The sequence below is a fragment of the Naegleria lovaniensis genome (genome assembly GCF_003324165.1).
Source record: "Naegleria lovaniensis strain ATCC 30569 chromosome Unknown tig009, whole genome shotgun sequence".
Lineage (NCBI taxonomy): Eukaryota > Heterolobosea > Eutetramitea > Acrasida > Naegleriidae > Naegleria > Naegleria lovaniensis.
Window position 1 is genome coordinate 696,319 of NW_025407831.1, and position 27,974 is coordinate 724,292.

At 37.1% G+C, this 27,974-nt stretch overlaps 12 protein-coding genes across 12 annotated transcripts; 2 read left to right on the forward strand and 10 right to left on the reverse strand.

Annotated features, from left to right (window-relative positions):
- Positions 1-316: 316 nt before the first annotated feature.
- Positions 317-4,549, reverse strand: C9374_000344 (uncharacterized protein; the record flags this gene model as incomplete). Its single annotated transcript, XM_044692968.1, has 1 exon — positions 317-4,549. The coding sequence occupies one exon, from the start codon at positions 4,547-4,549 to the stop codon at positions 317-319; it is 4,233 nt and encodes a 1,410-aa protein (XP_044552897.1).
- A 1,111-nt stretch (positions 4,550-5,660) lies between these two features.
- Positions 5,661-6,378, reverse strand: C9374_000345 (uncharacterized protein; the record flags this gene model as incomplete). Its single annotated transcript, XM_044692979.1, has 3 exons — positions 5,661-5,843; positions 5,907-6,188; positions 6,325-6,378. 3 exons carry the CDS (start codon positions 6,376-6,378, stop codon positions 5,661-5,663), a joined length of 519 nt encoding a protein of 172 aa, XP_044552898.1.
- Positions 6,379-6,450: 72 nt separating this feature from the next.
- On the reverse strand, positions 6,451-7,599 carry C9374_000346 (uncharacterized protein; the record flags this gene model as incomplete). Its single annotated transcript, XM_044692990.1, has 1 exon — positions 6,451-7,599. The coding sequence occupies one exon, from the start codon at positions 7,597-7,599 to the stop codon at positions 6,451-6,453; it is 1,149 nt and encodes a 382-aa protein (XP_044552899.1).
- Positions 7,600-7,633: 34 nt separating this feature from the next.
- C9374_000347 (uncharacterized protein) lies at positions 7,634-8,578 on the reverse strand (the record flags this gene model as incomplete). Its single annotated transcript, XM_044693001.1, has 1 exon — positions 7,634-8,578. One exon carries the CDS (start codon positions 8,576-8,578, stop codon positions 7,634-7,636), a length of 945 nt encoding a protein of 314 aa, XP_044552900.1.
- A 412-nt stretch (positions 8,579-8,990) lies between these two features.
- Positions 8,991-10,870, reverse strand: C9374_000348 (uncharacterized protein; the record flags this gene model as incomplete). The annotated part of the gene is made up of 2 exons (XM_044693012.1): positions 8,991-9,896; positions 9,944-10,870. The coding sequence occupies 2 exons, from the start codon at positions 10,868-10,870 to the stop codon at positions 8,991-8,993; spliced, it is 1,833 nt and encodes a 610-aa protein (XP_044552901.1).
- Positions 10,871-11,651: 781 nt separating this feature from the next.
- C9374_000349 (uncharacterized protein) lies at positions 11,652-13,361 on the reverse strand (the record flags this gene model as incomplete). The annotated part of the gene is made up of 1 exon (XM_044693023.1): positions 11,652-13,361. The coding sequence occupies one exon, from the start codon at positions 13,359-13,361 to the stop codon at positions 11,652-11,654; it is 1,710 nt and encodes a 569-aa protein (XP_044552902.1).
- A 91-nt stretch (positions 13,362-13,452) lies between these two features.
- Positions 13,453-15,064, reverse strand: C9374_000350 (uncharacterized protein; the record flags this gene model as incomplete). Its single annotated transcript, XM_044693035.1, has 3 exons — positions 13,453-13,717; positions 13,765-14,100; positions 14,151-15,064. 3 exons carry the CDS (start codon positions 15,062-15,064, stop codon positions 13,453-13,455), a joined length of 1,515 nt encoding a protein of 504 aa, XP_044552903.1.
- A 263-nt stretch (positions 15,065-15,327) lies between these two features.
- Positions 15,328-17,526, forward strand: C9374_000351 (uncharacterized protein; the record flags this gene model as incomplete). The annotated part of the gene is made up of 1 exon (XM_044693046.1): positions 15,328-17,526. One exon carries the CDS (start codon positions 15,328-15,330, stop codon positions 17,524-17,526), a length of 2,199 nt encoding a protein of 732 aa, XP_044552904.1.
- Positions 17,527-17,762: 236 nt separating this feature from the next.
- C9374_000352 (uncharacterized protein) lies at positions 17,763-18,941 on the reverse strand (the record flags this gene model as incomplete). The annotated part of the gene is made up of 1 exon (XM_044693057.1): positions 17,763-18,941. The coding sequence occupies one exon, from the start codon at positions 18,939-18,941 to the stop codon at positions 17,763-17,765; it is 1,179 nt and encodes a 392-aa protein (XP_044552905.1).
- Positions 18,942-19,328: 387 nt separating this feature from the next.
- C9374_000353 (uncharacterized protein) lies at positions 19,329-21,305 on the reverse strand (the record flags this gene model as incomplete). The annotated part of the gene is made up of 1 exon (XM_044693068.1): positions 19,329-21,305. One exon carries the CDS (start codon positions 21,303-21,305, stop codon positions 19,329-19,331), a length of 1,977 nt encoding a protein of 658 aa, XP_044552906.1.
- A 1,107-nt stretch (positions 21,306-22,412) lies between these two features.
- On the forward strand, positions 22,413-25,139 carry C9374_000354 (uncharacterized protein; the record flags this gene model as incomplete). Its single annotated transcript, XM_044693079.1, has 1 exon — positions 22,413-25,139. The coding sequence occupies one exon, from the start codon at positions 22,413-22,415 to the stop codon at positions 25,137-25,139; it is 2,727 nt and encodes a 908-aa protein (XP_044552907.1).
- Positions 25,140-25,278: 139 nt separating this feature from the next.
- Positions 25,279-27,903, reverse strand: C9374_000355 (uncharacterized protein; the record flags this gene model as incomplete). Its single annotated transcript, XM_044693090.1, has 1 exon — positions 25,279-27,903. One exon carries the CDS (start codon positions 27,901-27,903, stop codon positions 25,279-25,281), a length of 2,625 nt encoding a protein of 874 aa, XP_044552908.1.
- Positions 27,904-27,974: the final 71 nt, after the last annotated feature.

Here is a 27,974-nt window from a genome sequence, read left to right on the forward strand (position 1 = left end):
TTTTGCTAATGTTTGATTTTTTGGAGCATTCACCTTTGAATCGTCCTTACCACTGGATTCAGAAAATGCAAATTCTTCTACAACATCTTTTCGTCCCATATTCTTTATCAAGAATTTGACATGTTTGGATTTACGAGAGAATCATATTGCACGGAAAGGTGAAGCATTGATTCGAGACAAGTTGAAAAATTTGAAAGATTTCAAATGTTAAAAAGATTGACACGCAACTCTATGAGTGACTCGAGTTCAATTATTATTGAAACACCTAAAGAAGATCAGAAATCTTTTTTTCAAGAAGAAAATTTAATTCCAAAATTTAAATCTTTTCTGCTTGTCTCTTCTTTGCAGCTCGTACGTACAATGCAATCACAACGACCACAATCAATACAATCACAGACAAGACCAATAAAGATCCCACAGCCGATAATACAATGGCCAAAATGGTCGAACTGTTATCTACATTTCCGTTGGAAGATTGAGTGGGTTTTGTAGCTCTCTTAAAATTCTGATCGATAATTCCAAACGATGTCAAGTGGTACGTCTTGCATTTGATGTTGAATTTCACAGTCTTGGTTGAAATTTCTAAATTGGAGACTTCTGACAGGAGACCATCCAAAGACCAATCTTTCTTAATTTCATCAAAATACATGCATGAATAATTGAAATCCTTATTATTCGTACTTTCAACCACAATATTCGAGAAGGATAATTCAATAGGATCTTTCAACTCGGAAATGGAAATTTTTGCACCCTTCTTATCAAATAAGGAAATGGTCAACACGGAGCTGACAAGTGGCGCCTCCACATCCGAACGACTCTCCACCGATGCCACTGGTTGATAAATCGACGACAATAAAGTTACCTTCTCACTCGCATTCAATCCCTTCTCAATCAAATGTTGTGAAATACTCTCAGGAAGTTGCGCCTTCACACTTTCATCTTTTGTAAAGTTGATAAATTTAGCGCCAAGATCTTGCAACGTTGGAATAATTTCACTTTTCGTTTGAGTTTGTTGTTGAGAATTACTGGAGGATCCATCTTGTGGACAATAATTTTGTGAACTCGTGGTCGAACTGCTGTTAAATAAATTCGTGGCACAAAATGGAATGGTACAATCGAGACCGTAGAAACCATTCATGCATTGACACCTGTCAGGAGCGAGACAGTTTCCACTTCTGGAATTGCAAACGAGAGAGGAATCGTTGGAAATTCCAAAACAAATTGGGACGTTGCATTTGGAGGAGTAACCAGTGTATCCGAGTGGACATGGATGGCATTCATCGGTTGCGCTGTTCCAAGAGAAGCCATAGCCACACGAAGGAGAAAGTAATCGTAATCTTCCATTTTGGGAATCCACAAAGTAAATTTCACCATTTTTGGTAAAGGTCAACGAATGAGGTCCGTTCAATAAGGTCGTAGTAGCATCCACTCCAACGAGTTCTTGTTGAGCAGTATTGGGTACAAAACCTCCAATTCCATTTCCTGCCACAGTTGTCATGATTCCATTTTGTAATGAAATTCTTCGAATTCTGTGATTATTCGTGTCAGCAATCCATAAATATTTTTCTGTTTTGGATAATAATAATGAAGTTGGATAATTCAATTGACTATCTATGGCTCGAATTTGATCGCCATTGTATCCTGCAGTGCCTGTACCAGCAATGGTAATAATGGTTCCGTTTGTGAAAATTTTTCTGATTCGATGATTTTGAGAATCTGCAATATAGACTTCACCCAATTTGGAAACGACTACACCATTAGGTGCGTTCAACATGGCACTTGTAGCGTCTGAAAAATCTCCATTGTATCCTGCAGTTCCAATTCCTGCAATGGTTTCGATAATTCCAGTAGATTCATTAATTTTTCTAATTCGATTATTTCCTGAATCGGCAATATAGATGGAACCATCCATGCTTGATGAAAAGACACTTCTTGGGAAGAAGAGACGAGCATTCACAGCGAGACCTCCATCTCCAACTCCACCCACGACAGTTGTCATCATGCCACTTGTCAAAGAAACCTTTCTTACTCTATTATTATTGGCATCTGCAATATACAATTGATGTTCACCATTTGAGGGAGTATACAATGCAACATCCATTGGTCGATTCACTTTTCTACTCGTTGCCAATCCCTCTCCATCATAACCACAAGATCTATATTGAGCATTCAAACCAGCAATTGTTGTTAAATTTCCAGTCGATACGAGAACTTTCTTAACACTACATTGATCGACAATATACACTGCAGAATTATCTGGAGAAACATGGACACTCACTGGAGATGTTAATTGCCAATCAATGGCTGCACTGTTTTCTTCTCTTGAAGAACCTCCTCCTGCAACGGTTGTAATGATTCCCGAAATGAAATCAATTTTTCTAATTCTGGAACTATAGGGATCTGCAATGTAGAGTTCATTTCCGCTAGAAGTGAGGGAAATACTGGTGGGTTCTCGGAAGAGAGCATTTTGAGCATTTCCAAAATCTCCACTGGCAGGATCGATGGCAAAAGTTCCATTTCCAGAAATGGTAGTGATGATGCCTGTGGCTAAAGAAAGTTTGCGAATTCTAATATTTTTCGAATCTGCAATGAACAGCTCATTGGTTGCAAGACTTAGAGCAACATCAGTAGGAGTTCCCAATGAAGCGTCGAGGGCTAATCCACCGTCACCTGAGAAATTAAATTGTCCATTTCCAGCCACAGTGATTACAGTTCCAGAATTTCCATTAATTTTCTTAATCTTGTTATTGAGAGAATCTGCAAAATAAATTTCATTCGTAGCTTCAGAAATGGCAATTCCTCTTGGAGCGTTAATTTGAGCCAAAGTACCTGATGTTACTCCATCGGCACCGCTGTCACCTGCCACACCGGTTCCTACCACAGTCGAAATTCGTCCATTTGCATCAATTTTACGAATTCGATGATGTCTTGTATCGCTAATATAGACCTCTCTTGTTAGAGTTGAAACTGCAATGCCATTTGGATAGTTCAACATGGAATTTTGAGAATTTGTATCGCCTTCTCCAAACGTAGAATCAGTTCCAGCAATTGTTGTAATCACTCCGTTGCTCGCATCGATTTTTCGAATACGATGATTGAAAGTGTCAGAAATCAAAAGATCTCCGTTCGATTTCATAAAAATTCCTGAAGGATAATTGAAAGATGCACTTTTTGCAGAACCATTGTCTCCACTGAAACCAGGAGTGCCAGATCCTGCCATGGTGTCAATCATTCGACCATTCTTGACATTCACACTTCGAATTCTTTGATATCCATAATCGCTCACAATGACTTGTTCATCCAATGACAAGCTGACACCTAAAGGACTTGCCAAATTTGTCATGTCAGCTGGAACAGAATCTCCATTGAATAACTCTTCTTGACCTCTTCCTGCAATGGTTGTAATGGTATTGGTCGAGAAGGATACTTTTCTAACTCTTCGATTGGATTGATCAGCAATGTATAATTCTGAATTTTCCGAATTTGGAGAAAATGCAAGTCCCATGGGTGAATTTAATTGACAAGTTCGTGGGAGAGAGCCATCACCTGAAAAACCTGCAACTCCACTACCAACAATGGTATCAATGACACCAGTAGCCACAGTGACCTTTCTAATGACATGATTCAAAGTGTCAGAAATCAAAATGTCATTTTGTAAAGTGAGCGCCAAACCCTTGGGAGTGTTTAAAGTACATGCAGTTGCTAAATTACCATCGCCGTCGTATCCTTGGGTACCATTTCCAGCCACTGTATAAATCATTCCATTTTGTGCAATCTTTCTAATTCTCATATTCAAAGTGTCTGCAATCAACAATTCGTTATTACTCGAAAAGGAAATTGAGGTTGGTCCATTTAAGGTTGCCAAGTTTGCTGGACCGTCATCGCCTGAATACTTGTCAATTCCATTTCCACAAATTGTAGTGATGATCATGGTCGAGAGAGAAATTTTTCTAATTCTATGATTATTCGTGTCTGACACAAATAAATCTCCATTTATGGAAATTGCAATACTCGAAGGAGAATTTAACATGGAAGTGTTAGCTACAATATTATCACCATTGAAACCAGCTTGTCCAGTACCTGCAATGGTAGAAATCAAACCTTGTGAATCAATCTTTCTAATTCGATGACTGCCTTGCTCACACACATAAATGTCACTTGTCAATGCGTTAAAAGCAATCGAAGAAGGTGAAGAGAGTGTGGCCAATGTTGCCAATAGATTATCTCCATTATATCCTTTACCATTCAACACACCTGCTATGGTTTGAATCAGTGGATTTTGTGGATTGGACATGTCAATTTTTCTTACGAGGTTCATACTGCCATCTGTCACGTAGAGATTTTGTGAAATAAAAGACAATCCAGAAATTAATCCCATACTGGCTAAGAGTGGTGAATAACCATCTCCAGCACCAAATCCACCTCCAATGTTTGTAATGTTGTAGGATGGAGCGACAGGTGTCAGTTGTCCATGTGTAAAAGAAAAAACACTCAAAACCAACAACAACACTAGTTGCATGACCCTTCCGCTGTGATGTTGTTTCATCATGATGATTGCGGGAGATGATTTTTCTTTCAAGTGTATCGTCAGTAGTAAAGATGGATTAATATGGAAAGTGAAAGGTGGCGTAAGTTATTAGTGAAACAATGAGATCACACTTGTTGTTGGTGGAGGTGAGGCAGCCTCAGGTATTAGATTTGTTTATGGCGGCGCAATTGGTACTAGAAACCTGTCAGATATTCGTCAATCCCACGTCAGCTGATTTGAGTAAACTCCAAAGGAATCAAAAATAAAATGAGTGAGTCTCTTCCTGATTGGTTTGCAAGGGTTTGAAGAACCGAAGCAACTTGGGTTCTTACTGCAACAACAGACAAACTGAAACGAAATATAGAGGCCATAGGACGTTACACCATTATTCGCTTCAGCTGAAGCTTGTAAAACAACAGCGTGCCAACGAACAGCTCACGGAAGACAGATCCTTGCTAGCACCCTAAACCAGAACTATTACCAATTCTACTGCATGACATTCAACGAATAAATTTTTTTATGCTTTCATATTCATTTTTGACTTGACGAATATCTGACAGGTTTTTAGTGCGCTTCAACGTCGGATGCGCCGCCATACCAATGACAACAGTGACCACCTACCTGCCAACTGTCAAGACCTTCATGTCTTCCAGGACATGAAAAATGTGCGGCAGTTTCACAGTGAAAAGAGAAAGCTCAAAACGGAATGGGTTTTTCGTTTTGGTCGTTGTAACGGCCATCAGATTCGTGTGTTGAAAAATTTGTTTGAGCTTGAAGCGAGGGCTTGAAAACGGGTTTGGAAATTCGAGGAGAATGAACGGAGTTGAAATGAACCGGTGTTATTGGCCATGATGAAGTTTAACGATTTGGTTTACATGGTCAATCATGATGAATGGTTGTATGAATAAAGTTTTGAAATTGCTTTGCATCATGTTGTGTGAAATTGTCGAGAAATTTGAGAGGAATCTGTGTGTTACTTTGTAAAGATGAATAATAATAATAATAATTAGAATAATCATGAAGAATGAGAAAGATCGTCAAGGACTGGTTCATTCAATGATACACACAACGATCGACTTTTGACATTTGAAATCCATGACGAAAGAGTCAAATACTGTATTTGTGTTGGACCTTAATTATTTAAAATACCAAGTGAAATGACCAATTCTTGGAATGTAATCTTTCCATCTCCATCTCGATCGAGAGATTTCATCACTTCTTCCTTTGAAACATTTTCATCGGCTAACATTTCATCATAAAATTTGTTAAATTCATCTGGAAAATCTAAAAATCCACTCTTATCCGTGTCGAATTTCTACGTCAATGTTCATAATACCTGTTAATTTCATGTTCAAATATTTGGAAATTTCACACTTACTTGAAAAGCTTCGAAAGCATTGGTTAATACTTTTACTCGTTTAGTCAACTTGGAAAATCCATCTCCGCTCAATTTAATCCACCAAGTATAAAATTCGTCGAAACAAATCGATTTCGAATGGTCCTTGTCAATTAAATTTGCAATCGCAATGACTTCTCTCTTTTTTGGATCTCTCCATTGTTTGACATTGTCGTCGCTGACAACTTCGACTTTGAATCCGAGATCGAGAAGGAGATCATTGAGTTCTTTGAGATTGATGTGACCCGAGCTGTCTTTATCGAACTGGAAAATTGTCGTGATGAAAAATCACAAAATTATTAATTATTAATTTGATTTAAAATTTTTAATGATTGTAAATAAATAATATTAGAACACGAAAGTGTGAGAGAGAGGAATGAGAGGTTGTGTGAGAAATTACCTTTTGGAAGTATGAATAGACCACGTTACGTTCTGTTGGGAGTGTGAAAGACATTTTTTTGTTTTGACAGGTGTCAACAATTCATCAATTACAATCGATAAATTTATGGCAAGTTCCAAGGTTCGTTCAAATGTTGATTGATAAATTGCATAACATGAGTATCAGCACCACAATCACACCACAAAACCCAACAATATTTCTTTCAAAAATTGACACGCCCAATGAAACTGCTGTTCGATTATTTGTTGGATTCCAAACACTGCTCGAGATTTGAGGCTTCCATAAACTCACTGATGCTTTTGGCGTGATAGATCGAGAAGGAATGGGCGAAGGTTTGGGAGGTTGAACTGACAACGAAGGCACTGGATTGACATTTGTTCCATTGAATAACTGAAATCCGTACACGTGTGAATTACTTATAAAATAAAACCAACCACTTTTCATTATCACTCCTCCACACATGGCATACTTGGAAGTAAAGACCATTGTCAATGTGAAATTATAAGGCTCAATTCTAAAAATTCCAGTGGATAATGTCAAATAAATTTCTTTTCCATTGACATGTGGCACAAAGAGATGTGGGCCTTGACTCACACATGCATGTGCCACTGTTTTGTTGTGAATGACTTGCATCGTATTGGGATTAAAAACGAAAAAGATGTCATTGTCGGTCATACCATACACATAACCGGTTTGAGGTGCCACAATGAGCTCATAATAATAAGCAACTCCTGGAAGTGGTGCCATTTTCCACATAATTTGATTCGAGGTCAAATTCAACATGTAGAGTTGAGCAAGAGTAGCCAACTGTTGGCCGCCCGATCCAGGTGCAATGGTGGTTCCAGCAATTAACACATCGGTCATGTTGGGATGCAGAACCATACTGTGAGTGGCATGATTTTCAATGAGTTGTGTATGATTTAAAATTGTGGCTTGGTATTTCTTTCGACTCCAAATAAGGAGACCACCACCTGTTTTTCCATAGCCAGGACCACCGCTCATTAAAACTAGGTCATTATTGGGATGAACCAAGACACAACTGGGTCGAATAATGTGAGGAGTTGCAGTGGCGAGTAATAGCGGATTTGAGCTATTCTTACCGAGTTCAGTATTCACCCACGGTTTCGATGAGTCGTATTGCAATAAATAACCATCCGAGTAGGAACCAAAAAACATATATCGTGAATCGAAAGGAACTGTTTTCACCACATTGAATTTATCCCATGCCAAGAAAGTTGTGAAATTTCCCATCTCGTCCATATAGAAGAAATTCATTGGAAATTGTGAAGCACCAGAAATGAATTTACCATCAGGAGAAACTGTCATATCCATTAAGGTAGCTCCTTGACATGAATAGGAAAAGGAGAGTGATCACACTGGATGTATTATTGGGATTCTGTTGAATGGAAAAGGTTTTTGATTCTGGATCGAAAGTTTTGAGAATTCGACCAGACGGGAAATTTCCATAAAATAAATACTGAGTTCCAGAAATGTAAAATTTGTAACTACGGGTATGAGGAGACGACAGCTGGGTCATGATGCCTCCGTAAAACATAAACATGGGGCTGGAATTGACATTAAGTCCATAAACTTTGCCGTCATTGTCTCTATACAGCCAAGGACTTCCAGAAATTCGTTGATTTTCAGCCAACAATGGCCAAGACTGACTTGTATTTGGATGAAAGCATACAAATTGACTCAGTGCAGAGCCAACAGCAATGTAAATATATCCCAAGTCATCTGCTGCAATATTTCTCTGGTACATGTACCATGTTTGATTATAGACAAATCCGTAATCTCTAAATTCTCTATTTTTTGGATTAAAAGAAACTAAACCACTTTTAGGGTACGTAGCAGACCAAATCACTCCAGAATCATCCACAGTCATTCCCATAGCTGTTCCTTGTGAAGTTTTTGCCACAAATGTAAATGATAAGGTAGTGGCATCAAATTGCATGAAATAATTTCCAAAATGATTGTAGTAGAATCGACCATCATGCGAAAGAAGTGAAGCAAAAACTGGAGTTTGAGCAGTGAGTGCTGCAGCTGGGTAGTCAACTCGTATGGTACTTCCATTGTTGGCATTGACAGCTAGCATGGCGAACATGCCACTATAATCCATCATGGGAGAGAGAATACATTCATATTGAGAGGAAGAGCATTTGGTAACAACTACACCTCTTGCATTGGCTTTGTTGACTGCAACGCCAAAATCGAAGAGGCCTTTGCCAAGTGAAGTTTTGGCAGCTGACATGGATTGGACATGGATGCATGTCAATATGAAACTTACTGACAGTAACACAACAAGTAAATGTGTCATTATCTACCTGCAAGTATCAACTCTGCCAATTTTTTTGAATGGTGCAACGTTTGAGCTGGCAGCCAACCATATCTTGCTCAAATGCCGATCACGAAATTTAGCCGTACATCTCACAATCATCCAAAATCTGTACGGATCATGTACGATATCTGAAATCAACAAATGGTTGACGACTGTTTGTATCAGAAAGGAAATGGTTGGAGATTCGATGTCACACAGTTGCATTGCGGTTAAACATTAATCCTGGTGGCTTCGAGTGAGCTCGAACTTCATTATGTCGGCTTGTACTTTTGTATCAAGTTTAATACAGCCGTAGTGTGAGAAAATGACGCGTCTGTGCACTGTATTATTCTCCACTAATATAATAAAATCTGCTAATACTGGCATATCCAATCGAAGCAGGGCACCTGTGAAGTGAGTAAAAATTTTCTAACACTCCATCAATGTTAATAACTCTTCTTGGATCAAGTTCCGTCTCAACTACGACATATTTCAACATGTCTGAACCACTGAGTTGGGAAGTAATCTTGACCGCTTGTTTCCAAACGGTATTGTCTCGACTATCATTATTGAACGAGAATTCAATCCCAAGAAGTTGATCTAACAACTCGTGATGTTCATGAATGGTTTGAATTTCATTAAACCCATTGAATGTCAAATATTGTAGATTTGGAAACCGTTCCTTGTTTAACACTGCTTTTAACACTAGTTTTTGATAATCGCTAGAACTTAATGCCTTCAAATTTTCATCCTCTTGTGGTTTCCACCATGTATTGTAACAATCAAAACGAAGTCGTAAGTATCTAACCCCAGGAAATGTACATCCATTAAGAAAATCATTCCATTCGTTTTCAGGATAGATCGAGTGGGACTTGGTGGAGGTCAAGTCTAAACTTAAAAACATGATGCTGTTTGGAAATTCGAAATTTTGCAGGGGCTTAAAGAAAACAACATTCTCTAAGTGTAAAAATATCGATTTGGAAAGCTTCTTCAGCATGTTTTCAGTGTCTACTTGTTGTAAATTTGAAATTTCTTCAAACGTAAAGTCCTTATGATTGTTTGTTGCAAATCGAGCCCAAGCACCTGGATTTTTGATAGATATTCCGATGCTTGGAGAAGTTTGTTGTTGATTAGATTTCTTTTCTCGTTTTGAATAACCTGCTAGTTCTTCTCCAAAGCTCCAATTTTCAAGGTAACACTTTGAGAGTAAAATTTGACTACCTGATGAGTATAAATCTCTCTCTTCAGAGTCCTAAAATATCATCCACGTTGAAAACAAGGCTGTTGCAGCCTACTTACCATCGTGTTAAACATGTTGAGAGACAACATTAGTGACACAACTAAAAACATGGTAAATGCATCATTATCTCCTGTTCTGTAGTGTGAACAATATTTCTCAATAGATATTTCTAATTGTGCCAATCGCGCTCTAATTCCTTCTTGACTCTCCTTTTCATCGCTATATATCGGTTTTTGGGATTTAAATATTTTCTTGTAGATGGATTTGTCATCATCTTGTTCCGTATCATCATCTTGTTCCGTATCATCATCTTGATCATCCTCCAAACCCTCTAGCCAACAATTATCGCTTTCAAAGGCGTCTTCGAATGACTTCATCGCCATTCCTCTTTCTACATGTTGAATAATATTCTGAGCTTTGGCAAGTCTTCTAAATTCTTCACTATTCATGTCTCCAGTGCTCAATTCAAGTCGCTCTAAATTTCGTGTTCTAATCCAGTACAGTAGCTTGGAGAAAAAGTTATAGCCATTTAGCCAATGTTCTTCAAAATCAGTAACACCTTCCTCGTCATGCTCAACAGCAGGCTGAGTGATCATTTGGTAAAACTGTTTGTTGGCTTTGGTGAATCGGACCAACGAAACAACATTCTCAAACGGAGGAATAAACACAAGAGCCTTTTCACTGACCTGTTCCGTTTTAAAGTATCGTTCGTTTTCGGCTTTTTCAGCTAATGCAGGAATTGTGCTCACGTCCATTTTACTATTTTTCTGATGATCTCCGACGAGAAAGGACAAGATGTGCAAGATCATTTCATTTGGAAGCAATTGCAATTGATTCGGATTTTCATTGAAATTGGATGGAACGATGGAAATTTTTGAGGTTTTACAAGCTCTTTCAGTCGGAAAGGACTCACTGCTGCTTGCAGTGTTCTCTGATGATGAGGAAGGTGCCGTTTTTCGTTTTCTTTCTTGTTGGTTTGTATTCATTTTTTTTAAATTCGGTAGTAAAAGGGAGTTTTACTGAGGTTTGTTGTAATCAATAAAAGTGGTTGGTTGACTAATTTTTTGAATTTTCACTTTCAAAAAATTTACATTACTTGTGATATGGAACAATTATTATCAATTACTTCGAGAAAGGTGATAGAATCACTTTCTCTCAAAGAATTGAAAAGTACCCACCCTCCTCCCAATCCACCTCTGAAATAAACAAACATAGTTGTGGCTTTCCACAACTCCCTCACCTTTGGGTGGGATGCCTCATGTCTCAACTTGGGATGCCTTATTGCATTGCAATAGGATGCCTCACTTTAGTGGGATGCTCTTTGAACTGATTTCAGTCCAAAGGATGCCTCATGGTTTACCATGGGATGTTTAATCAGCGCACGCTTAATAATGTCATCCTGTATGAGACTGATGCATATGTTTGTTGCATCTATTTGTGTTGTACTCTTGCTGAATTACAGGATAGAAAAGGTAATGTAAATCTTATTTATTCAGCTATTAGACATGCGCACGTACACGCGGCGAAGAATAAATAATCCGTTTTACCAACCATCTTTCTGTTGATTTACAACAAATTAATTTTTGTGAAATTAATTTTCAATGAAAATTTAAAGAAATGAAATGAAATTAATTTTGATTTTCAATTTTCAGACCATCCACCCAAATCACGAGACTCGTTTTATTCCATATAAGCTCTTTAATGTTCAAATTAAAATTGTTTAGGATAGGGAAACGTCGAATTCAATATCAAGTGTTGACATAAAGCTCATTTCTGGTTATTGGTATTTTCAGATAAATCCAAAAAGACTAATTGTTTTGCAAGTGCACTGTTTGAAATAATATCAACCCCTTCTTTACCAATGGTATTGGAAGACAAATCTAAATACCTCAAGTTCTCGAAATTTTCACTGCTCGTAATAAATTTAGCAGCTTTTGGGCCAATTCTACTGGAATATAAATTTAACGTCATTAAATTCTTCATATTGTGGCTATTTGCAATTAGTTCAACACCTTCTGAACCAATTTCATTGAAAGATAAATCCAAAAATGTTAATTTCTTCAAAATGTTACTTTGTGAAATATAGCTAACACCCTTGGAACAAATTTCATTGGAACTCAAATCCAAGTAACGCAAATTTTTCAAGGTTTTGCTGTTCGCAAGAAGTAATGTGCCTTCTGAACCAATTTCATTGTCATACAATATCAATGAAGTTAATTGGTTCAAGTTCTCACTATTTGCGATGAATTTAGCTCCTTCGATACCTATTCTATTGGACCACAAATCTAACAACGTCAAATTTTTCATATGGTGACTATTTGCAATGAACTTGGTTCCTTCAGCTTCAATATAGTTTTCCATCAAATCCAGTACCGTTAAGTTTTTAAATTTTTCACTGTTGGCGATGAGCTTGGCACCTTCAGAGTCAATTTCACTGTAACTCAAAATCAATGAAACCAATTTTTGCAAAATTTCACTGTTTACCAGATGCCTAATACCAGTGGTTGAGCCAATTTTGGTGAATGAGATATCTAACTTTGTGAGATTTCGCAAACGTTCACTGTTTGCAATATATTCAAAAGCTGCTCCTTCGAGTTCATTGGAAGACAAGAGTAGAGATGTTAAATTTTTCAAGTATATACTTTTCGAAATAGACTCCACACCTGCTATTCCAATGTCATTGTAACCTAAATCAAGAGACGTTAAATCCTCAAGGTTTGGACTATTTGAAAGATAAATTGTACCTTCACAGCCTATATTACACGAATCTAAAACCAATGAAGTTAATTTCCTCAAATGTTGGCTATTTGCAATATATTTAGCACCTTCTGAACCAATTTCATTTCCAGATAAATCTAAAAAAGTTAAATTCTTCATATGGTCGCTGTTTGCTATATATTCAGTACCGTTTATACCAATCTCAGTGAAGGATAAATTCAATGATGTTAAATTTTTCAAAGATTCACTAGTTGAAATAAATTTAGCGCCTTCTGAACCAATGGTGTTGCTAGCCAAATTCAGTAAAGTTAAATTTTGCAAAAATTCACTGTTTGAGATGAGTTCAACGCCTGTCGAGCTAATAAAGTTGAATTTGAGAGTCAGTGAGGCCAAATTTCTCAAATTTCCACTGTTCGCAATATATTCAACACCTGTTAAATCAATTTCGTTATGAGATAAATCTAACCAAGTCACGTTTTGCAAGTTTTCACTTGTTGCAATTGATTGTGCAAGTTTTGAGCCATCATGAACTGTTTTGCAAACAAATGAAAGCAAATAGGAATTGTCCTCATCCTGATCCCAATAGAATGACAATGATAAACGAATTTTCAGTGATACTTGTCTCCATTGTCTTGAAATTTTCATACAAATTTGCAATATCGTTTTTGTATCAAGAAATTGAAGAATTTCATAAATCATATCATCCAAGAAAATCGGATCCTCACGATCGTTATTGTTGCAAAGTTTTGTTGTGATCATTTCTTTGTTCCGATTCCGAGTGGTTGGGAGTGTATGAGGAAGAATATGTTTTTTGATATTTTTTTTTAAAGAAAACTCGTTTTAGAGATTTTTAATTGTTTGGTTGATGATCATCTTTTTTGTTGTTGGAACTGATTGCTGAACAGGGTGTGGAGTCGACTGATGAATTTGGCAAACTGTTCTGTTTGATCGTCTGTTTCAGAGAGCTTACAGTTTTCATAAATAGTTGTCCGTAAGATGTAGTAGCGAAAGATTTCGCCTTAAATAACAAATACATTTCTCCTAAATATAAAAAGAAAAAATCCCAAATGATGAAATGGTATTCAAGAACAGAGTAAAATCGACAGCTCCACTTACTGATTTGTTTCATTAAAATCAAATGTTACATTTAGTTACTACTTACATGTTAAAAACTCGAATAATATTCATACTCAATTGTATTGACATTGGGCTCAATACAATAACAATGTAAATAAGGAACTTTGTGAATCGATAATCTAATAATCTAACAGAAGGATTTGATTTTTTCAGCATTCGAAATAAAATAAATCCAAGTAGTGTCATTATTATGGTGACAACAATGGCACCGGCAATAATGGTTGCAGTGAACACATAAGGAATGTGTGATATTACAATATATGCGTCGTGTTTGGAGTCAATCATGCAAAGAACAAACATGACAGCTGCATAACCCAAACTTAGCGCTAACAACACTCCACAAATGGAATTGCACACAATTCTAACACTCGTGTGTGAATCATTACAGAAATTATCTATTTCACAACTTACGTAATGGAGAGTGTTGTGGTTGCTCTCAACTTCAAACTCCTATAAATGGTGTCAACCCATGAAAACATGAGTGGAATTGTGCTCACAAATAACAAATTTCCTGCCGAATTCAGAAATATATCTGCCACTCTCATACCAGTGGAGGAATTGTCTCGTATTTTGATTGAAATGGTGATACAAGCACATGTAATCAAAGAAAGAACAGATCCCATCAGTAAAATGTTTGAATGCAGTTTAAATTCGGTGAATAGCATTAATAGTCCAAGTCTTTTTTGATTTGAAACAGTTGAGGTAGAGAGCTCTTTCAAATAAGGGATAAAATTAAGAAACAGAATGACAATTAGTAGCATCACCGCAACTGCAATTTCTATGGAGTAAAATGTTTCGCCCATTGTGAAAGGTATGAGAAATTGAGAATAAAATCCACATTCATTGGAGACCACACCATTGGGACAAGAGCAAGCAATAAAGAGCGAGGAAGGTGAAACTCCAAAGTGTGGAATACCTTGTCCGCAATAATTGTCTTTCAAAAGAATGTTCAACAATGGTAATTCTTTCGATAACCATAAATGGAAAATTTCAAAATGTGAATGGTTGCAAGAAGTACAGAAATTAAGGAGCTGTACTTGATCTCGCACCGTCCCATTAGAAGTATGTTCTAAAGAAATACCTTTGGAGAGTGACAATAAACTTTCATTCGTTCGAAGCAACCACTGTTTTGAAAAGTGTAAAAATCGTTGAATTTCATTTCCATACAAATCAAGCCATGTCGAGTTCATAAAATCAGTACAAGATATATTCATCTCTCGTATGGAATGGTCTTGCTGACACACATCGATTGGGTTTAAATCGAAATATAAATTCATGCCAATATATTCTTGAAAAATGGTTTGATTGAACGTTGCTGTCCTCATTGTGGGGCACGGTTTTGAAAAAGTGCATTCTTGTGCCGATATTGAAAGTACGAGATTGGTTATTAAGGAGAAGAGATTGATGACGAACATGAGAATGCATAGATGATGGGGTTTTGTGATTAGTGACATTTTTTTGGCGATTAAATGTATCTCTTTGAGATACACTCATGTTCATTTTCATTGTTACAATTTCAATATTGAATTGTTGTAAACCAAGTAAAATTCCAAATGCAATTTCTTCTCACTTTCCTCAAATCAAAAAAATGAATTTTCCCATCAAAACCTCGGAACTTCTCTCTCATTATTTCTATAATGACGAGGATTATAGAGATGAATTTTTAAATACGAGTGATGATCATCAGGACTCTCGGGAGAATTTCGACGAAGAATATTGTAATAATTCCGAAGAGGATGAAGATAGAGCGTATTTTGTTACTGAGATTGAAAAATTGAAACAATCATCCACTCCTCGAAAACAAAAGAAACAGCAAGTAGAGAACACTCAAGTCAAAATCAAGACTCGGTTTCTTGAATTACCTCCAGAAATATTGTTGAATATTATTGATTTTGTCGTTCCATTCTTTTCAACTTTGGAACAAGTATTGAAAGGACAAGTATTTGATGATGAAAGTAAGAGAGATACCAATGCTGTATTACAAAAAGTAATTCAGAGAATGGAACCATTCTTCTTGTATGCCATAAATTTGGACAAGACATATGCAAAGTTGATTCCCTCGTATGGCGGTTTGACATTTAACTATACAAGATCGTTGGCAAGATCTGAAGATGTAATGCTGAGACAAAATATGGAATTGATTGTGAAAGAGATTTTCAATTACTTGAAAGTGAGCAAGGAAAGCTTTTACAAAATTCTAATTACAGATTGTTATCATATTACGACTGTGAAACTGTTTTGGGACTTTTTATATCATTCACTCAGGAATCCATACATAGTGAACGAAATTATCAAGTTTGGAGTAGCTTCCTTACCTGGGCATCAATATGTATTGGCAATTCCAATCTATCAAGCAGTTCAACAAGCTACATTCGAACCTGTTTGTTTTGCACATTGGTTTTTAATGAGCCCATGTTTTGGAGTTAAAAATTACCTAAAATTTCAAGGCGTTGGAATATCAAGCTATCAAGATGAATTCATTGTCCTTTCAAACCTTTCGATGGATGAGTGGAAACGGTTTCTATCATTTTTAAGAAAACAAGTGAAAAGATATCCTTGCATTTCCGAAAAGAGAGAATATATTGAATTAATTATTCGGAAAGTTGTAGATACAGTGAAAATTCTTCGTTCTCCCGGTTACAGCAATAGCATGGCTAAAAAGGCAACTGTTGTCGTTAGACCCGGCGATGACAAAGTCATATTCAAGAAGGTTGAATATCTAATTTCAACCTTTTTCCTCGAGCTCAATATCCCTCTGTTGCGACATTGTACCATGACAATGAATCTGTATTTAGAAATGGTTAGCTTCTCTTCTTCACAACTTTTTATGAGGTTGTTGAAACGAAATGTCATGGACAATTCTCAGTTATCACAAAATCAAAAGAGTAGTTATTTATTTGAGCTTCTTTTAGAAAATATGGAGATTTTTACTGCAAGTCTTAAACACTTTCAATTTGATATTATTGACATTATTTTAGATTTTTATGAACGCTATGCTATGAATCATCAAGATATTGTGAAGTTTTTAAGAAATTATTATCCTATCCACACTATTATTAGTGCTGTTTTCTTGAGTTTGGAACGTATGGACATGAACAAGAGTTTCTACTCGATTCTAACTCAGTGTTGTAAATACATTACAACAATCAGGAAATGCTTTCTCAAACTCTCGAACAATGAACATGATGTGTTGAAAGGTGCTCCAACAGAAAGCTCGTCGCAGGTTGAAAACGTCATGTTCACACTAGTTTACGAAGCTTGCAATTATTTGCCACTTTCTCGATACCGTGAACAGATTTGGATAATTTTCAAGTACATTTATCTAACATTGATCAAAGAACAAGGTTGCACAGAGCTCATAGAAGACGTGAAAAATAGTAGTGGTAATAACATTTTAGAACAAGCCATTTCTACGTTTGAAGTATTCGAATATTTACTGTCGAAGGATCAACCAAAGGAGATTTTAACCATTTACCAAAAGTTGTTATATTCAACTCGATATGATGTCAGCACCGATCGATATTGTTCACTCTTCAATTTCCTATTAGAACATTCCATCTCTAAGAAGCGCCTTCTCAATCACATTATTCAAGGCACCATATCCAACGAAATTTTACTCAAGATGAGAAAACTTAAAAGCTATTACCACAATGAGAAATTATGTAGACAATTATTGAAGCAATCGAAACTGTCCTTGACCTTAAAGTCACACTCATTTTCACAAGAATCGAAAAGTACATACCATGCATTACTTAATTTATTTTCAGAATGGGGTTGTGAGGAGTAATGACAATGACAATGAGAGGACCAGAAAATATATACTTTTTTCCACGCCATGCAAGCCATCATTAGAAATACTGATATTAGAAACATTGATGATACACAATTTTGGGATGTTTTTTAATCAATATTTAGGAACACAGTGTATTATTTTATATACATTCTTGCTCAATGGAAATATTTAAGAACACACAAAGTATGAATGATGTTATATACATTCTCAATGAACTCTTCGACGAGAATTTAATAGTCATTCTTAGAGAGCTCCAATAGACATTCCACCACCCAATTATTTTCCTCACCCAAATCTTGAACATGTACATCCATTTCATCGGCTCCATCCGACATGGAACGAGTAATGAAACTCGACGATGGCTGATGACGATGTGATCTATTTCGAGAAGATTCATCCAATCTTCTCTTTCTTTTTGGAATGGACGTGACTGACTTGGCTTTCTTTTCCTCCTTCTTCAAATTTGGTAATAATCTTCTCCGAGCATTAATGAACCAATAATTGATACGTTTATGGGAGAGACCTGTTTTTTCACAGAGCATGGCTTTTTCTTCTTCAGTTGGATAGGGATGAGCTTGATGATCGAAAAACCAACTTTTGAGGATTGCAACTGCGTCTTTTGGTAAGTTTCGATTGGAGGAGGTTTGAGTGGTGACAGGAGGAGGAGAGGATTGGCTGTCAGTTGTGGAGACATCATTTCCAAATGGTTGCTGTTGTTGTTGAATCGAATTGGATGGCCTTTTGAGGTTGGTTTGAAGCATTGGTATGTTCTTATTGAGGCTCGCGACTGTTTTGATTGGAGTCGACATATTTGGGAGATGAGTGACAGATGGACTCCAATCACCACCCACAGCAGTGTTCAAAGAAGGCGCATTACCTTGCTGTGATTTGCTGTTTGGATTCAATGATGTATTGTTGTTGTTGTTGTTGTTATACATGATCGTATTGGTTGGAAATAACTGTTGTGGTTGACCCATAGGAGTGGTTGAAGAATTTTGAGCACTCGAGTCAACATTTGTGTTGTTGTTATTATTATTTACAAAATGATTAGTGGCAGTGTGTAAAGTGCCAATGGTTTGATCGTAGTATGGATTTAGTCTACTGGATGGTTCTCCCATTGAAGAAATTGATGATGAATAGTAGTTTTGAGAAGGAAATGAGGAATAAGATGTGTTGAAAGGTTGATTTTGCAAGCTTGAAGAATAACTATTGGTGGTGTAGAGAGAGGAGAAGGGAGAGTCCATCAGTACGGTTGTGGAAGGCTTGATCATGTTATTGTTTGCATTTGAATTGTTGATTAGGAATGGAGGAGGGAATGGGGTGGTTGTTGGCACGTGTTGACATTTGGCAGCTGAGGTGGCAGTTGACATTGGCATTGTTGAGGATTCTTCGTGGTGTTGTGTTGACATTTCTTGTTCGTTGATAAATTGAAGTGGCTAAATTTAACAACCAAAATGCAAAACTGTACTTTTGACTTTTTAGTAAGGTGTTAACACAAAGTCTTTCTGCCGTAGCAACACGGTTGACATCAACGTCCTTTCTGTTTCGAAAAATAGATTGAAGTAGGAGTTTGAACAATTTAATGCATCGATGTAGATGATCATTCCAAAATAACGAGTTTCCTTTAAATGGCAAACTGTCAAAAACTTGATTTTATTGATGTCAATAGTCTCAGAGCGTATGATGAGGTTTAAGAAGCTCACCTCCGAACGCAAGGTATTTACAAGTCACTGTTGTTGTTTTTACATCTCTAATGTACAAAATGCAAAATTTTGATAAGAGGCCTTCTCAAAGTCTCAAATCAATGTGTCAATTTTTCGTAACGAATTTTCTGAAGTTATTTTCCTCTCTTCTTCACTCATCTTTCGACGAGACTCGAGTCCTTTTCTCAAATTCTTGGAAACTTGCGAACTTCGAGCCGTGAGAATTTTGTTCCATATCGATGGAGCAACTTTTCCACCAGCTTCAATGAAAGCAATTCCAGAGATTTTGCATTCCTTTTCATTCAATTGCTCAATGATGGTTGCTCCATAAAATAAGGCCCTCACACATCCTTTCGCCACTGCTTCCTCTTCAGGATCGTAAGATTTTCTAAAGATGGTATAGTCAGTCTGTCGTTGAGTAAAATGATTAAATTCTCTTCGAATGCAAGTGGCACAATACACTTCTCGATCTGAGAGGGGCCACGGAGTTTTGACAATTGTACTCGAACAAGCGACTGGATGAGTTTTTGTGGTTTTGACAGCTGATTCCATATTGGCAGCTCCTCCACTTGTCACATGGACAGTTTGTCCTCCTTCAATAAATTCCTTAAATTTGAGTTGAGTAACGGTTGGTTCAGTGATGGGTGAAATTCTTGAATCAATCACAGTACTCAATAGTTCTTCAGGTGTTGCCTCAACCGTCAAGACTTCCTTAATCAATAAAATTCCTTTCGATGCCTTGGCCACTTTTGACGTGACAAATTTCTCCTTACTCTTGTAGGTGGCCATGTGCTTGGACTTGTGAATTTGTTGCCACATTCCATCCATATTGTTTAGTTTTTTGAAAATGTCAAAGTGATGTCCTGTCACGATTTTCTGTTTCTTGTCCAGTAATAATTCGCTCAAGGCATGTCTCACTTCTTGATACGCTTCATTGGAATGAGTTGCAAGATTCTTTTTCGAAGAGAGATTGGATGATGATGCCAATGAAGTCGAATCCACAGATTGACAATCAAAATCAGTGGCAGCAGAATCGACCTCTGAAAGAATGGAACTCGAAGGAGAAGTTGGACAATTATTCGAACTTGAATTGGCCATCGTATTTCTTCTCTTTTCTCCAATGGTGGAAAGTTGAAATTCGAGTAAGGTCATGAAATCTTGTAAAAATTCAGGAGTGAGCATGTTTGTTTTTTTAGGAATTGATAAGTCTTGAGAAATGATGGATAGGATGGCCTGTGAAAAGTATGGACTTTGTAAAAACCTTGCAAAGTTGTCATTTCTCAATTCCAGATAAACATCTTGCTTGCATTTTTCGAACAAGTAAATGTCATTGTCATTCATCGATTCAATATTTTCATTCAATTCTTCGAATCGTTTCAAAACTTCACTACGTGAGGAATTACTGACATTAATTTGATCCTTTGAATAGTCACTGAGAAATTTTTCAACAATGAATTGAATCTTTTCCAATTGCTGTTTCTTTGTCGTTGGCTCATCCTGTAAACTCAACTTGGAACTAGATTTCGAAACATTGTTCTCTTGCTTTGACGACGTTGAGGGTGACATTGGAGAATTGGAAGATGGTGGTGTCGAGCATGTTTCGCTTTCACTCATACTGGTCGGTGACGACACAACATTGGCCAGTAGCATCATGTATTCTTCCGTGATCAAAATAAAATCCAAGGCACTTAGGTTATGTTCAAATTTAAGGAATTCTTTGAATGCTGGCAGGAGAGTGGTTTCATTGGAGAGACAGCTCTCAAAATGAATTTGGTATTGGGAGGTTGTCTCTTCAATGAGTTTGCATAAATGTTGTTGAATGAGTGCTCGGGAAGGATCTTTTTGGTTACCCAATGTTGGTGAGGAACTTGGTGAGGAGGAGGTGGAGGACGGATGTGAGTATGAGAGAGTTTGAAATGTGGTGGTAGCTGCTGAGGGTTGCAATATGGACAACTGAGAATGGGTGGATGTTTTGGCAATTGACAGGGAAGAAGGAGTAGGTGCATTGGGAGAAGTAGGTGAAGATGCCATGGACTGCATCAAGGTACTATTCCGTTTCATGAAGAACATGTTGGAAGGTGTAATTGTACAAGTCGTTGTTAGATATACTAGTAGTCGAAAATTAAAGGAAGAGATCTTCAAGGACAGGACAAGAGAGAGATGGTTGTGATGATGATGACAGTGTGTGAGATCCAAAAATCATAACTGCAATGCACGTGTGTGTGAAATAGTTATCTCTCGAGAGATTTCTCTGTGTCTTTGGGTTTAGAACTTGTTCCTCTTTGCTGCTTTTTATTTTCTGAATACTTACCGTTTGTGAAGATGACATGAAGCAGCAAATGTCAATGCTTTCAAAAAAGCGGTTTTGGCAATTCCATCCAAAACATTTGAGGACACATAACAAATTGTAGTGACTTGCTTTCTTTGGGTGTACTGGAACCGAGCAAGTCAACAATTGTACATGGCAAGTACATGCATCATCATGATGAGGGGTTGTTGAATGTGAAACAATTCCAATTGGAAATTGTGTTCATTCGTTTGCAAATTACGTTCATAAACATTGTACTGCATCATACAGAGAGAAGAGAATGACAGAATACAGATTCTATCGGAGTTGGAGGAGATGAATAATTCAAAGCAAAAAGCCTTTTCTTGCACGAGATCTCTATTTTACCATCTTCTCCCAATGATACATTTCTCGTAAAAGCAATAATGATATTCTTTCCCTTTAGCCATAATTGTTCCGATTCGTGATGAATGCCATCCTGATGATCAAAACCAAGAACAACGAATGGGGTGATAAAGAAAAATTCTCTCGCTCTTATTGTTGTTCATCACTGAACATCATTTTGCTCTGAGTTTTTGTGTCATTAATACGACTCCCAATAGTTTCATTCATAGCCTTTCATCATCTGTCGGGTCATACTCGATCATCGTTTCCTATCATAAAAAATTTTTTCAACCGCACCTCACGCACATCAGCAGCAAAGCCTCTGTTTCAGCAATAATCATCAGCTACATCATCAACAACATTGGATTATAGCTGACTAACATCAAACGGAAAGGCTCAGGTGTGCGTTTTTTGAAATATATTCAATTTTCTTTATATTTATTTTGAGAATTTTCATAGAACAACAACAACAATTGATTCTTTTGAAACCGGTTATCATAAACAACATGAAAAAGACAAGCACGTTTCTAGTACTATTCGTGTTGATTGCAATTTTTGCTGTAATTTTTGGAAAAGTCAAAGGAGAGGCTTCCGTTGATCAATATTCAAGCTCCGTAAACTTACTTGTGAGCGATGATGAGGTTCTCAATGCAAGAAGTGATGGAGCTGTAAATTTGTATGCTCATTTGGACAATGCTATTTTGGGAGAAGGTGTTGCGAGTGCTTCAGATGAATTACTTGTCTACGACGAGAATGAAGAAGAGAGGGCTATTGGAGCTGCTTTGGCTGTACAAAAGCCTACCAATACTAGACAACAAAGGCCTGTCACTACTACAACAAGACCATCTAAAAAGTCATTCGCTTCCAAGAAAATACAAAAGAAAACAACCAAGCATGGCACCAAGAAGATATCTACGACTGGATCTAGCACCAAAAAGTCCACCAAAAAGAGTGCTACTACTACTAGTTCCAAGAAGACCGCCAAATCGAAACCATCTTCTCTCAAAAAGATCAAAGTTTCTCGACGTAAATCTTCAGTTCATCCAAAAATTGCTCATGCCGTCAAGCTTAGTTCTCGTCGTTGGAACAAACTGAAGAACATTTTCAGCATTTCAGCAATTGGTGGACCAGCATTCCATCCATTCAGGAATGAAATGATCTTTGTCTCGTCCTCTTCAGGAGTTTTCCAAATTTACAAGATTAAGATTGATAGAAAGAAGGGAAAGACTATTGGTAAGCCAGTTCGTTTGGTTCATACTAAATTCAGATGCTCGGCTCCAAGATATCTTCACGATGGATCTATTTTGTATTATCATGATCGTGGTGGTAATGAAAATTTCCAAATTGGTATCATTACACCTCAATCCAAACACTTCTGGTTGACCAAAGACATGAAGGCCAAGCACTTGATTAATCACGTCACAAAGAACCACTTGTATTATCAATCCAATGCTCGTAACAAGAAATTCTTTGACTTGTACAGAAGACCATTTCCATTGATTGGTAAGGACGGAAAGCCTTCTCCAGCTGAACGTATCTACACACCTGAGACTGGAATTCCACGTGCTACACTCATGTCTTCGGATGAAACACAAATCGTGGTTGAACAACGATACAGTAACGTTCACAATGAATTGCTCTTGAAAGATCTTGTTGATGGTACACTCACTCCATTAACTAAACCACTCTGTGGTAATGCTAAATTGAGATGGTATCCTCTTCGTTTCTTGGATCGTGGTCACACTAAAATGTTGGTCAATACGGACTACCAATCAGACTTCTTGAGATTGGCCATTTTGGACTTCCAAGGTGACATGAAATCGAATACTCCAAAATTCGTGACTATTCCAGAAATGGAAAAGTACAAGCATGATGTTGTAGGTGTGTTGGGCAATGCTCGTACGAGATGGACCTATCTTGAATTCAATGAAGGTGGTTATAGCAAACTTTACAAGACCAGAATTGGCCCATCTGGCTTCAAAAAGCCACTCATCCCAGTCCCACTGCCTCTTGAAAATGGTGTCATTGTACACGGCGACGCTCGTTCATTCGGTCACAGTTCGTCCATTACCCACGATGGTAATTTGATGGCTGTTACCATGACTGATTCCACTCATCCAGTTAATATTTACATGCTTGATCTGGATCCATACAATATCAGATACAAGAAGAAGCAAAAGGCAATCAGAAAGTTGGCACGTCAACAAGCCAAGAAGAAGGAAAATGGTTCAACAGCAACCACTCTTGTTCCAAAACAAACCTTCAGACATGTCGCCGTTTACTGGCCATTGTTGTCTGATGACCGTCTTCCAAAGATTGTCCGAGCTGTTCAAGGCAAATTTGTCAAGGAAAAGTTAGTGAGTGTGAGCAGCTTTGACGGACTCATGATTCCTTTCTTCATGTATTTGCCATCTGGTGACGCTCCAGAGGATGGATTCCCAGCCATTATCAAATTACACGGAGGTCCAGAGAGTCAGAGCAGACCTGTTTTCAGTCCTCTCATTCAATTTTTAGTCTTGTCAGGATATGCAGTCGTTGTTCCTAACGTCAGAGGTTCTAAGGGTTACGGCAGAAAATACATGGATGCTGACAATGTTGAAAAGAGAATGCATGCTGTCAAGGATGTTGCTGCCATTGCCACGTTCTTACAAAAGTTTAAGGGTATTGATGGAAACCGATTAGTCCTTGGAGGAGGATCCTATGGAGGTTATTTGACTAATTTGTGTATGACTCAAATTCCTCAATACTTCAAGGCCGGAGTGTCGATTGTTGGTATGACTAACTTGATTACCTTCTTTAAGAATACTGCAGAGTTCAGAAGAAGACAACGTTACGAAGAATATGGTAATTATCATACCCAACAAGAATTCCTCAAGAGTATTTCGCCTGTGACATATATCGACAATGTCATTGCTCCAATGTTCATCATTCAAGGAAAGAATGACGAAAGAGTGCCTGCAGAGGAAGCTCAAAACTGGTACAAGAAACTCATCCAAGAATCAACCAAGCCAGGAAAAAATCAACTCAAATACTCGAAATTGGAACTCTTTGCAAATGAAGGACATGGTATTTCATCGCGAGAGAACAGACTTAAGGCATATCATGATTTAGTGAATTGGCTCAACAAGGTTCTTTACGAGAAGACAATAATTCCAAAAGCAGCCACTGCTACAACCTTGTCTGCTTCGACACAATCAGCCTCCACACAGGGAAAGAAACCCACTGCCAAATAAACTGATTCTCATTTTGTGAGTTTGAATGTATTATGGAGCTTGATCATGATTCCAACACCATTTCTAGCAATGTCAACAAGTCCTTATTATCCTTATTCTCTCTTTTTAAAAAGTCTGCACAAACAAGAGCTACAGGCTTTTATTTATTTGTTGCCACATTTTCCTCAAGAAACCTCAACTCACTGTCACACAAGAGTAGCAATAAATGTGCATAGTGTGTCGCTTTCGAAGTCCCAGGTTCGGGCTTGATGTGTTTGATAAAGTCAGCAAAAGACATGCATTTTACCACTGAATAAACGGCACACAGTATACTGTTGTATAGAAATTCACTCTTCTGCTTCGCAAGTTGATCATATAATTCCTCAAATTTGGATTCACACGCCACATACAGTGCCAAAGAATAACAATTAAAAACATCTTTCGAAACCTTTTCCTTCAGACCAAAAATTAGTGCAGGGATCATGTTGCGTTTTTCTGTTTCCAAAGAAATGATTCCAGTAATACAATCTTGAAGAATTAGCAACGATGAGCATGCCTCTGTATTCGATTCACTAGCATTCAAACTTGCAAGTTCATTACTCCTAAACCGTGAAATATTTGCCTCAATAATTTTAAACTTCAAATAAAGTGATTTCAATGTATATTTACGGTGAGTATCGAGCAGCATGAAAGCTGTTAAAAGTGGAAGTAAATCTATGTCGAAAATTGAAAATTCAGCAATGATATTGTGTAAAAATTCGAAAACATCTTGTAATTTGGATTCTATAATTTGGTTGACTTCTTGTGCCGCACTTTGAATGATTGAATATTGTGTAACTTTCATTGGTTGTGATTGTGTGGCATTCTTATAGAGCAATGCCATAATAGCTTCCTTTTCATAAATTTGACCATCATTGCCCAACACTGGTTCTTTGGCAAGTGTTCCTGTAAGAGGACAAATGAATTGAGGGAATGATGAAAAATCAGTTAAAAAAACTTTCTTCTTTTCAATAATCTCTTTCATCAATGAAGTGTCACCATTCTTGTATCGATTGACAGCATCGATCAATGTTACCTTTTGTCGATATTCTTCACTTGATAAAATTTGGTATTCATGTAATCGTTGTAAAACTAAGAGCTTTTCGTTCTCAACAGCGATTGGTTGTTGTGCTGGATTAATAACAGTTTCGTTTTCTAATTTTCTCTTCTTGACATTGGGTTCAGAACTAGGCAGTGCTTGATCATAATCGTCGTAACAAGCTGAGGTGTGAGAGTTTTGGTCCTCTGACATATCATTTTTCGAGTCAAGTTTGCAGGATAATGTCTCGTTAGAGTTTGTAACGGATTTCGTTTTTGGAATTTGTGAGCTAGCAGTATCATGTGTAGTTTTCGAGCGAGTGGTCCCTGTGCTCGCAGTACTAGTGTTATCCTTATCACAATTTGAAGGATGTCGAATGGTATTGTCCGTGCTTCCATTCGTACTAGTATCCGTTTTTGGATGTGATGAAATCAATTCTTTCAACTGTTGTGGTGTCAAGACACCTTTTTTGATAAGCTTCTTATCATAGGGAGCTAGTTGGAGAGCGGTTTGAAATAATTCGACCACTGGTTTTTGAATAGGAGAAGCATTAATTGTAATGAATGAAAAGGAAGAATCAAAAAATATCGATGATACAATTCCAGACACTCCCCCATCATAGGAAAATCCAAATGCTCCCTCGTCGTGGAGAAGCCAAGCTTGAGAAATTCTTTGCCTCTTCAGGGTCACCTTTTTAGAATTTCCTGTTGTCATTTTCTCTGTTTGATCCGTTATATTTTGTTTGGAAATTAGGAATGTAACCTCGGTTTTTTGAATAGAGAAATTAGAAAATTGTCGTATCGCTTTTCCAAAAGACACAATTCCTGTGAGAGTGTAATCTTGAGGCCATAATGAAGTATGCATTTCATTATTGATATCTTGGTTGGTGTTAGGTGCAGATTGCGTTGCTGATCTTGATGTTAAATTAGAATCGCTTGATGTCACCAATGACTTTGATGTATCACTAGACACCGCAAGCGGTGACGATGAAGTTGAAGACCCTGTATCCTCTTGTATTAATTGTTTGAGACCTTTAGTTGCTACATTCTTTTCTTCTTTAACCATTGGCACCCAAGATTCTGACAAACTAATCTCCCAAACTTCATGTTTTGCAGGTTGAAAAACAATGGGAAATACCTTATCTTTGTTTTTCTTCTTATTTCCACTAGTTGGCTTTTTATCCACAGAAATTGTTTGCTTAAATGAAGAAGGATAGGGAGACTTGAGAATGGTTTCATCCAATATCGATCTTAATAGTGAAAATGAAGAAACGAGGTCTGAATCATCTTCCGTTAATGCATAAACAAACATTTCATGAACATATTCTGCCTTCATAAAACATAACCGTTCCGATTGCGTTGTTTTATCAAGAACACTTCTCGGACAATATTTGTATGAATTTTGAAATTGTAATAATTTTGTTTTCACATGATTAAATTCTTCATTATTTTGACGATCATAAATCAGTGTATCTACTCTCCGACGTGTATTCTTATGTGGCATGATGACTCTAAATTCTTTAAATAAAATTTCCAAATCAAGACCGGGAATAACATCTCCGAGAAATGAACACACATCATCACGGTTTAAATAATTGAGTGGTATGTTTTCAAATTTAATGATGGGAATGTGTTTAAAGAATTTAATTCGTTCATCGAGTGGTTTGTTCGAGTTTGATGAAGATGTTCCCACACTGGATGAAGACATTTTTTAATAAGTTAAATGTCTAACTTCCTAAAAAAGAATTGTTGTTGAATTTAAATTTCCATGAATACAAT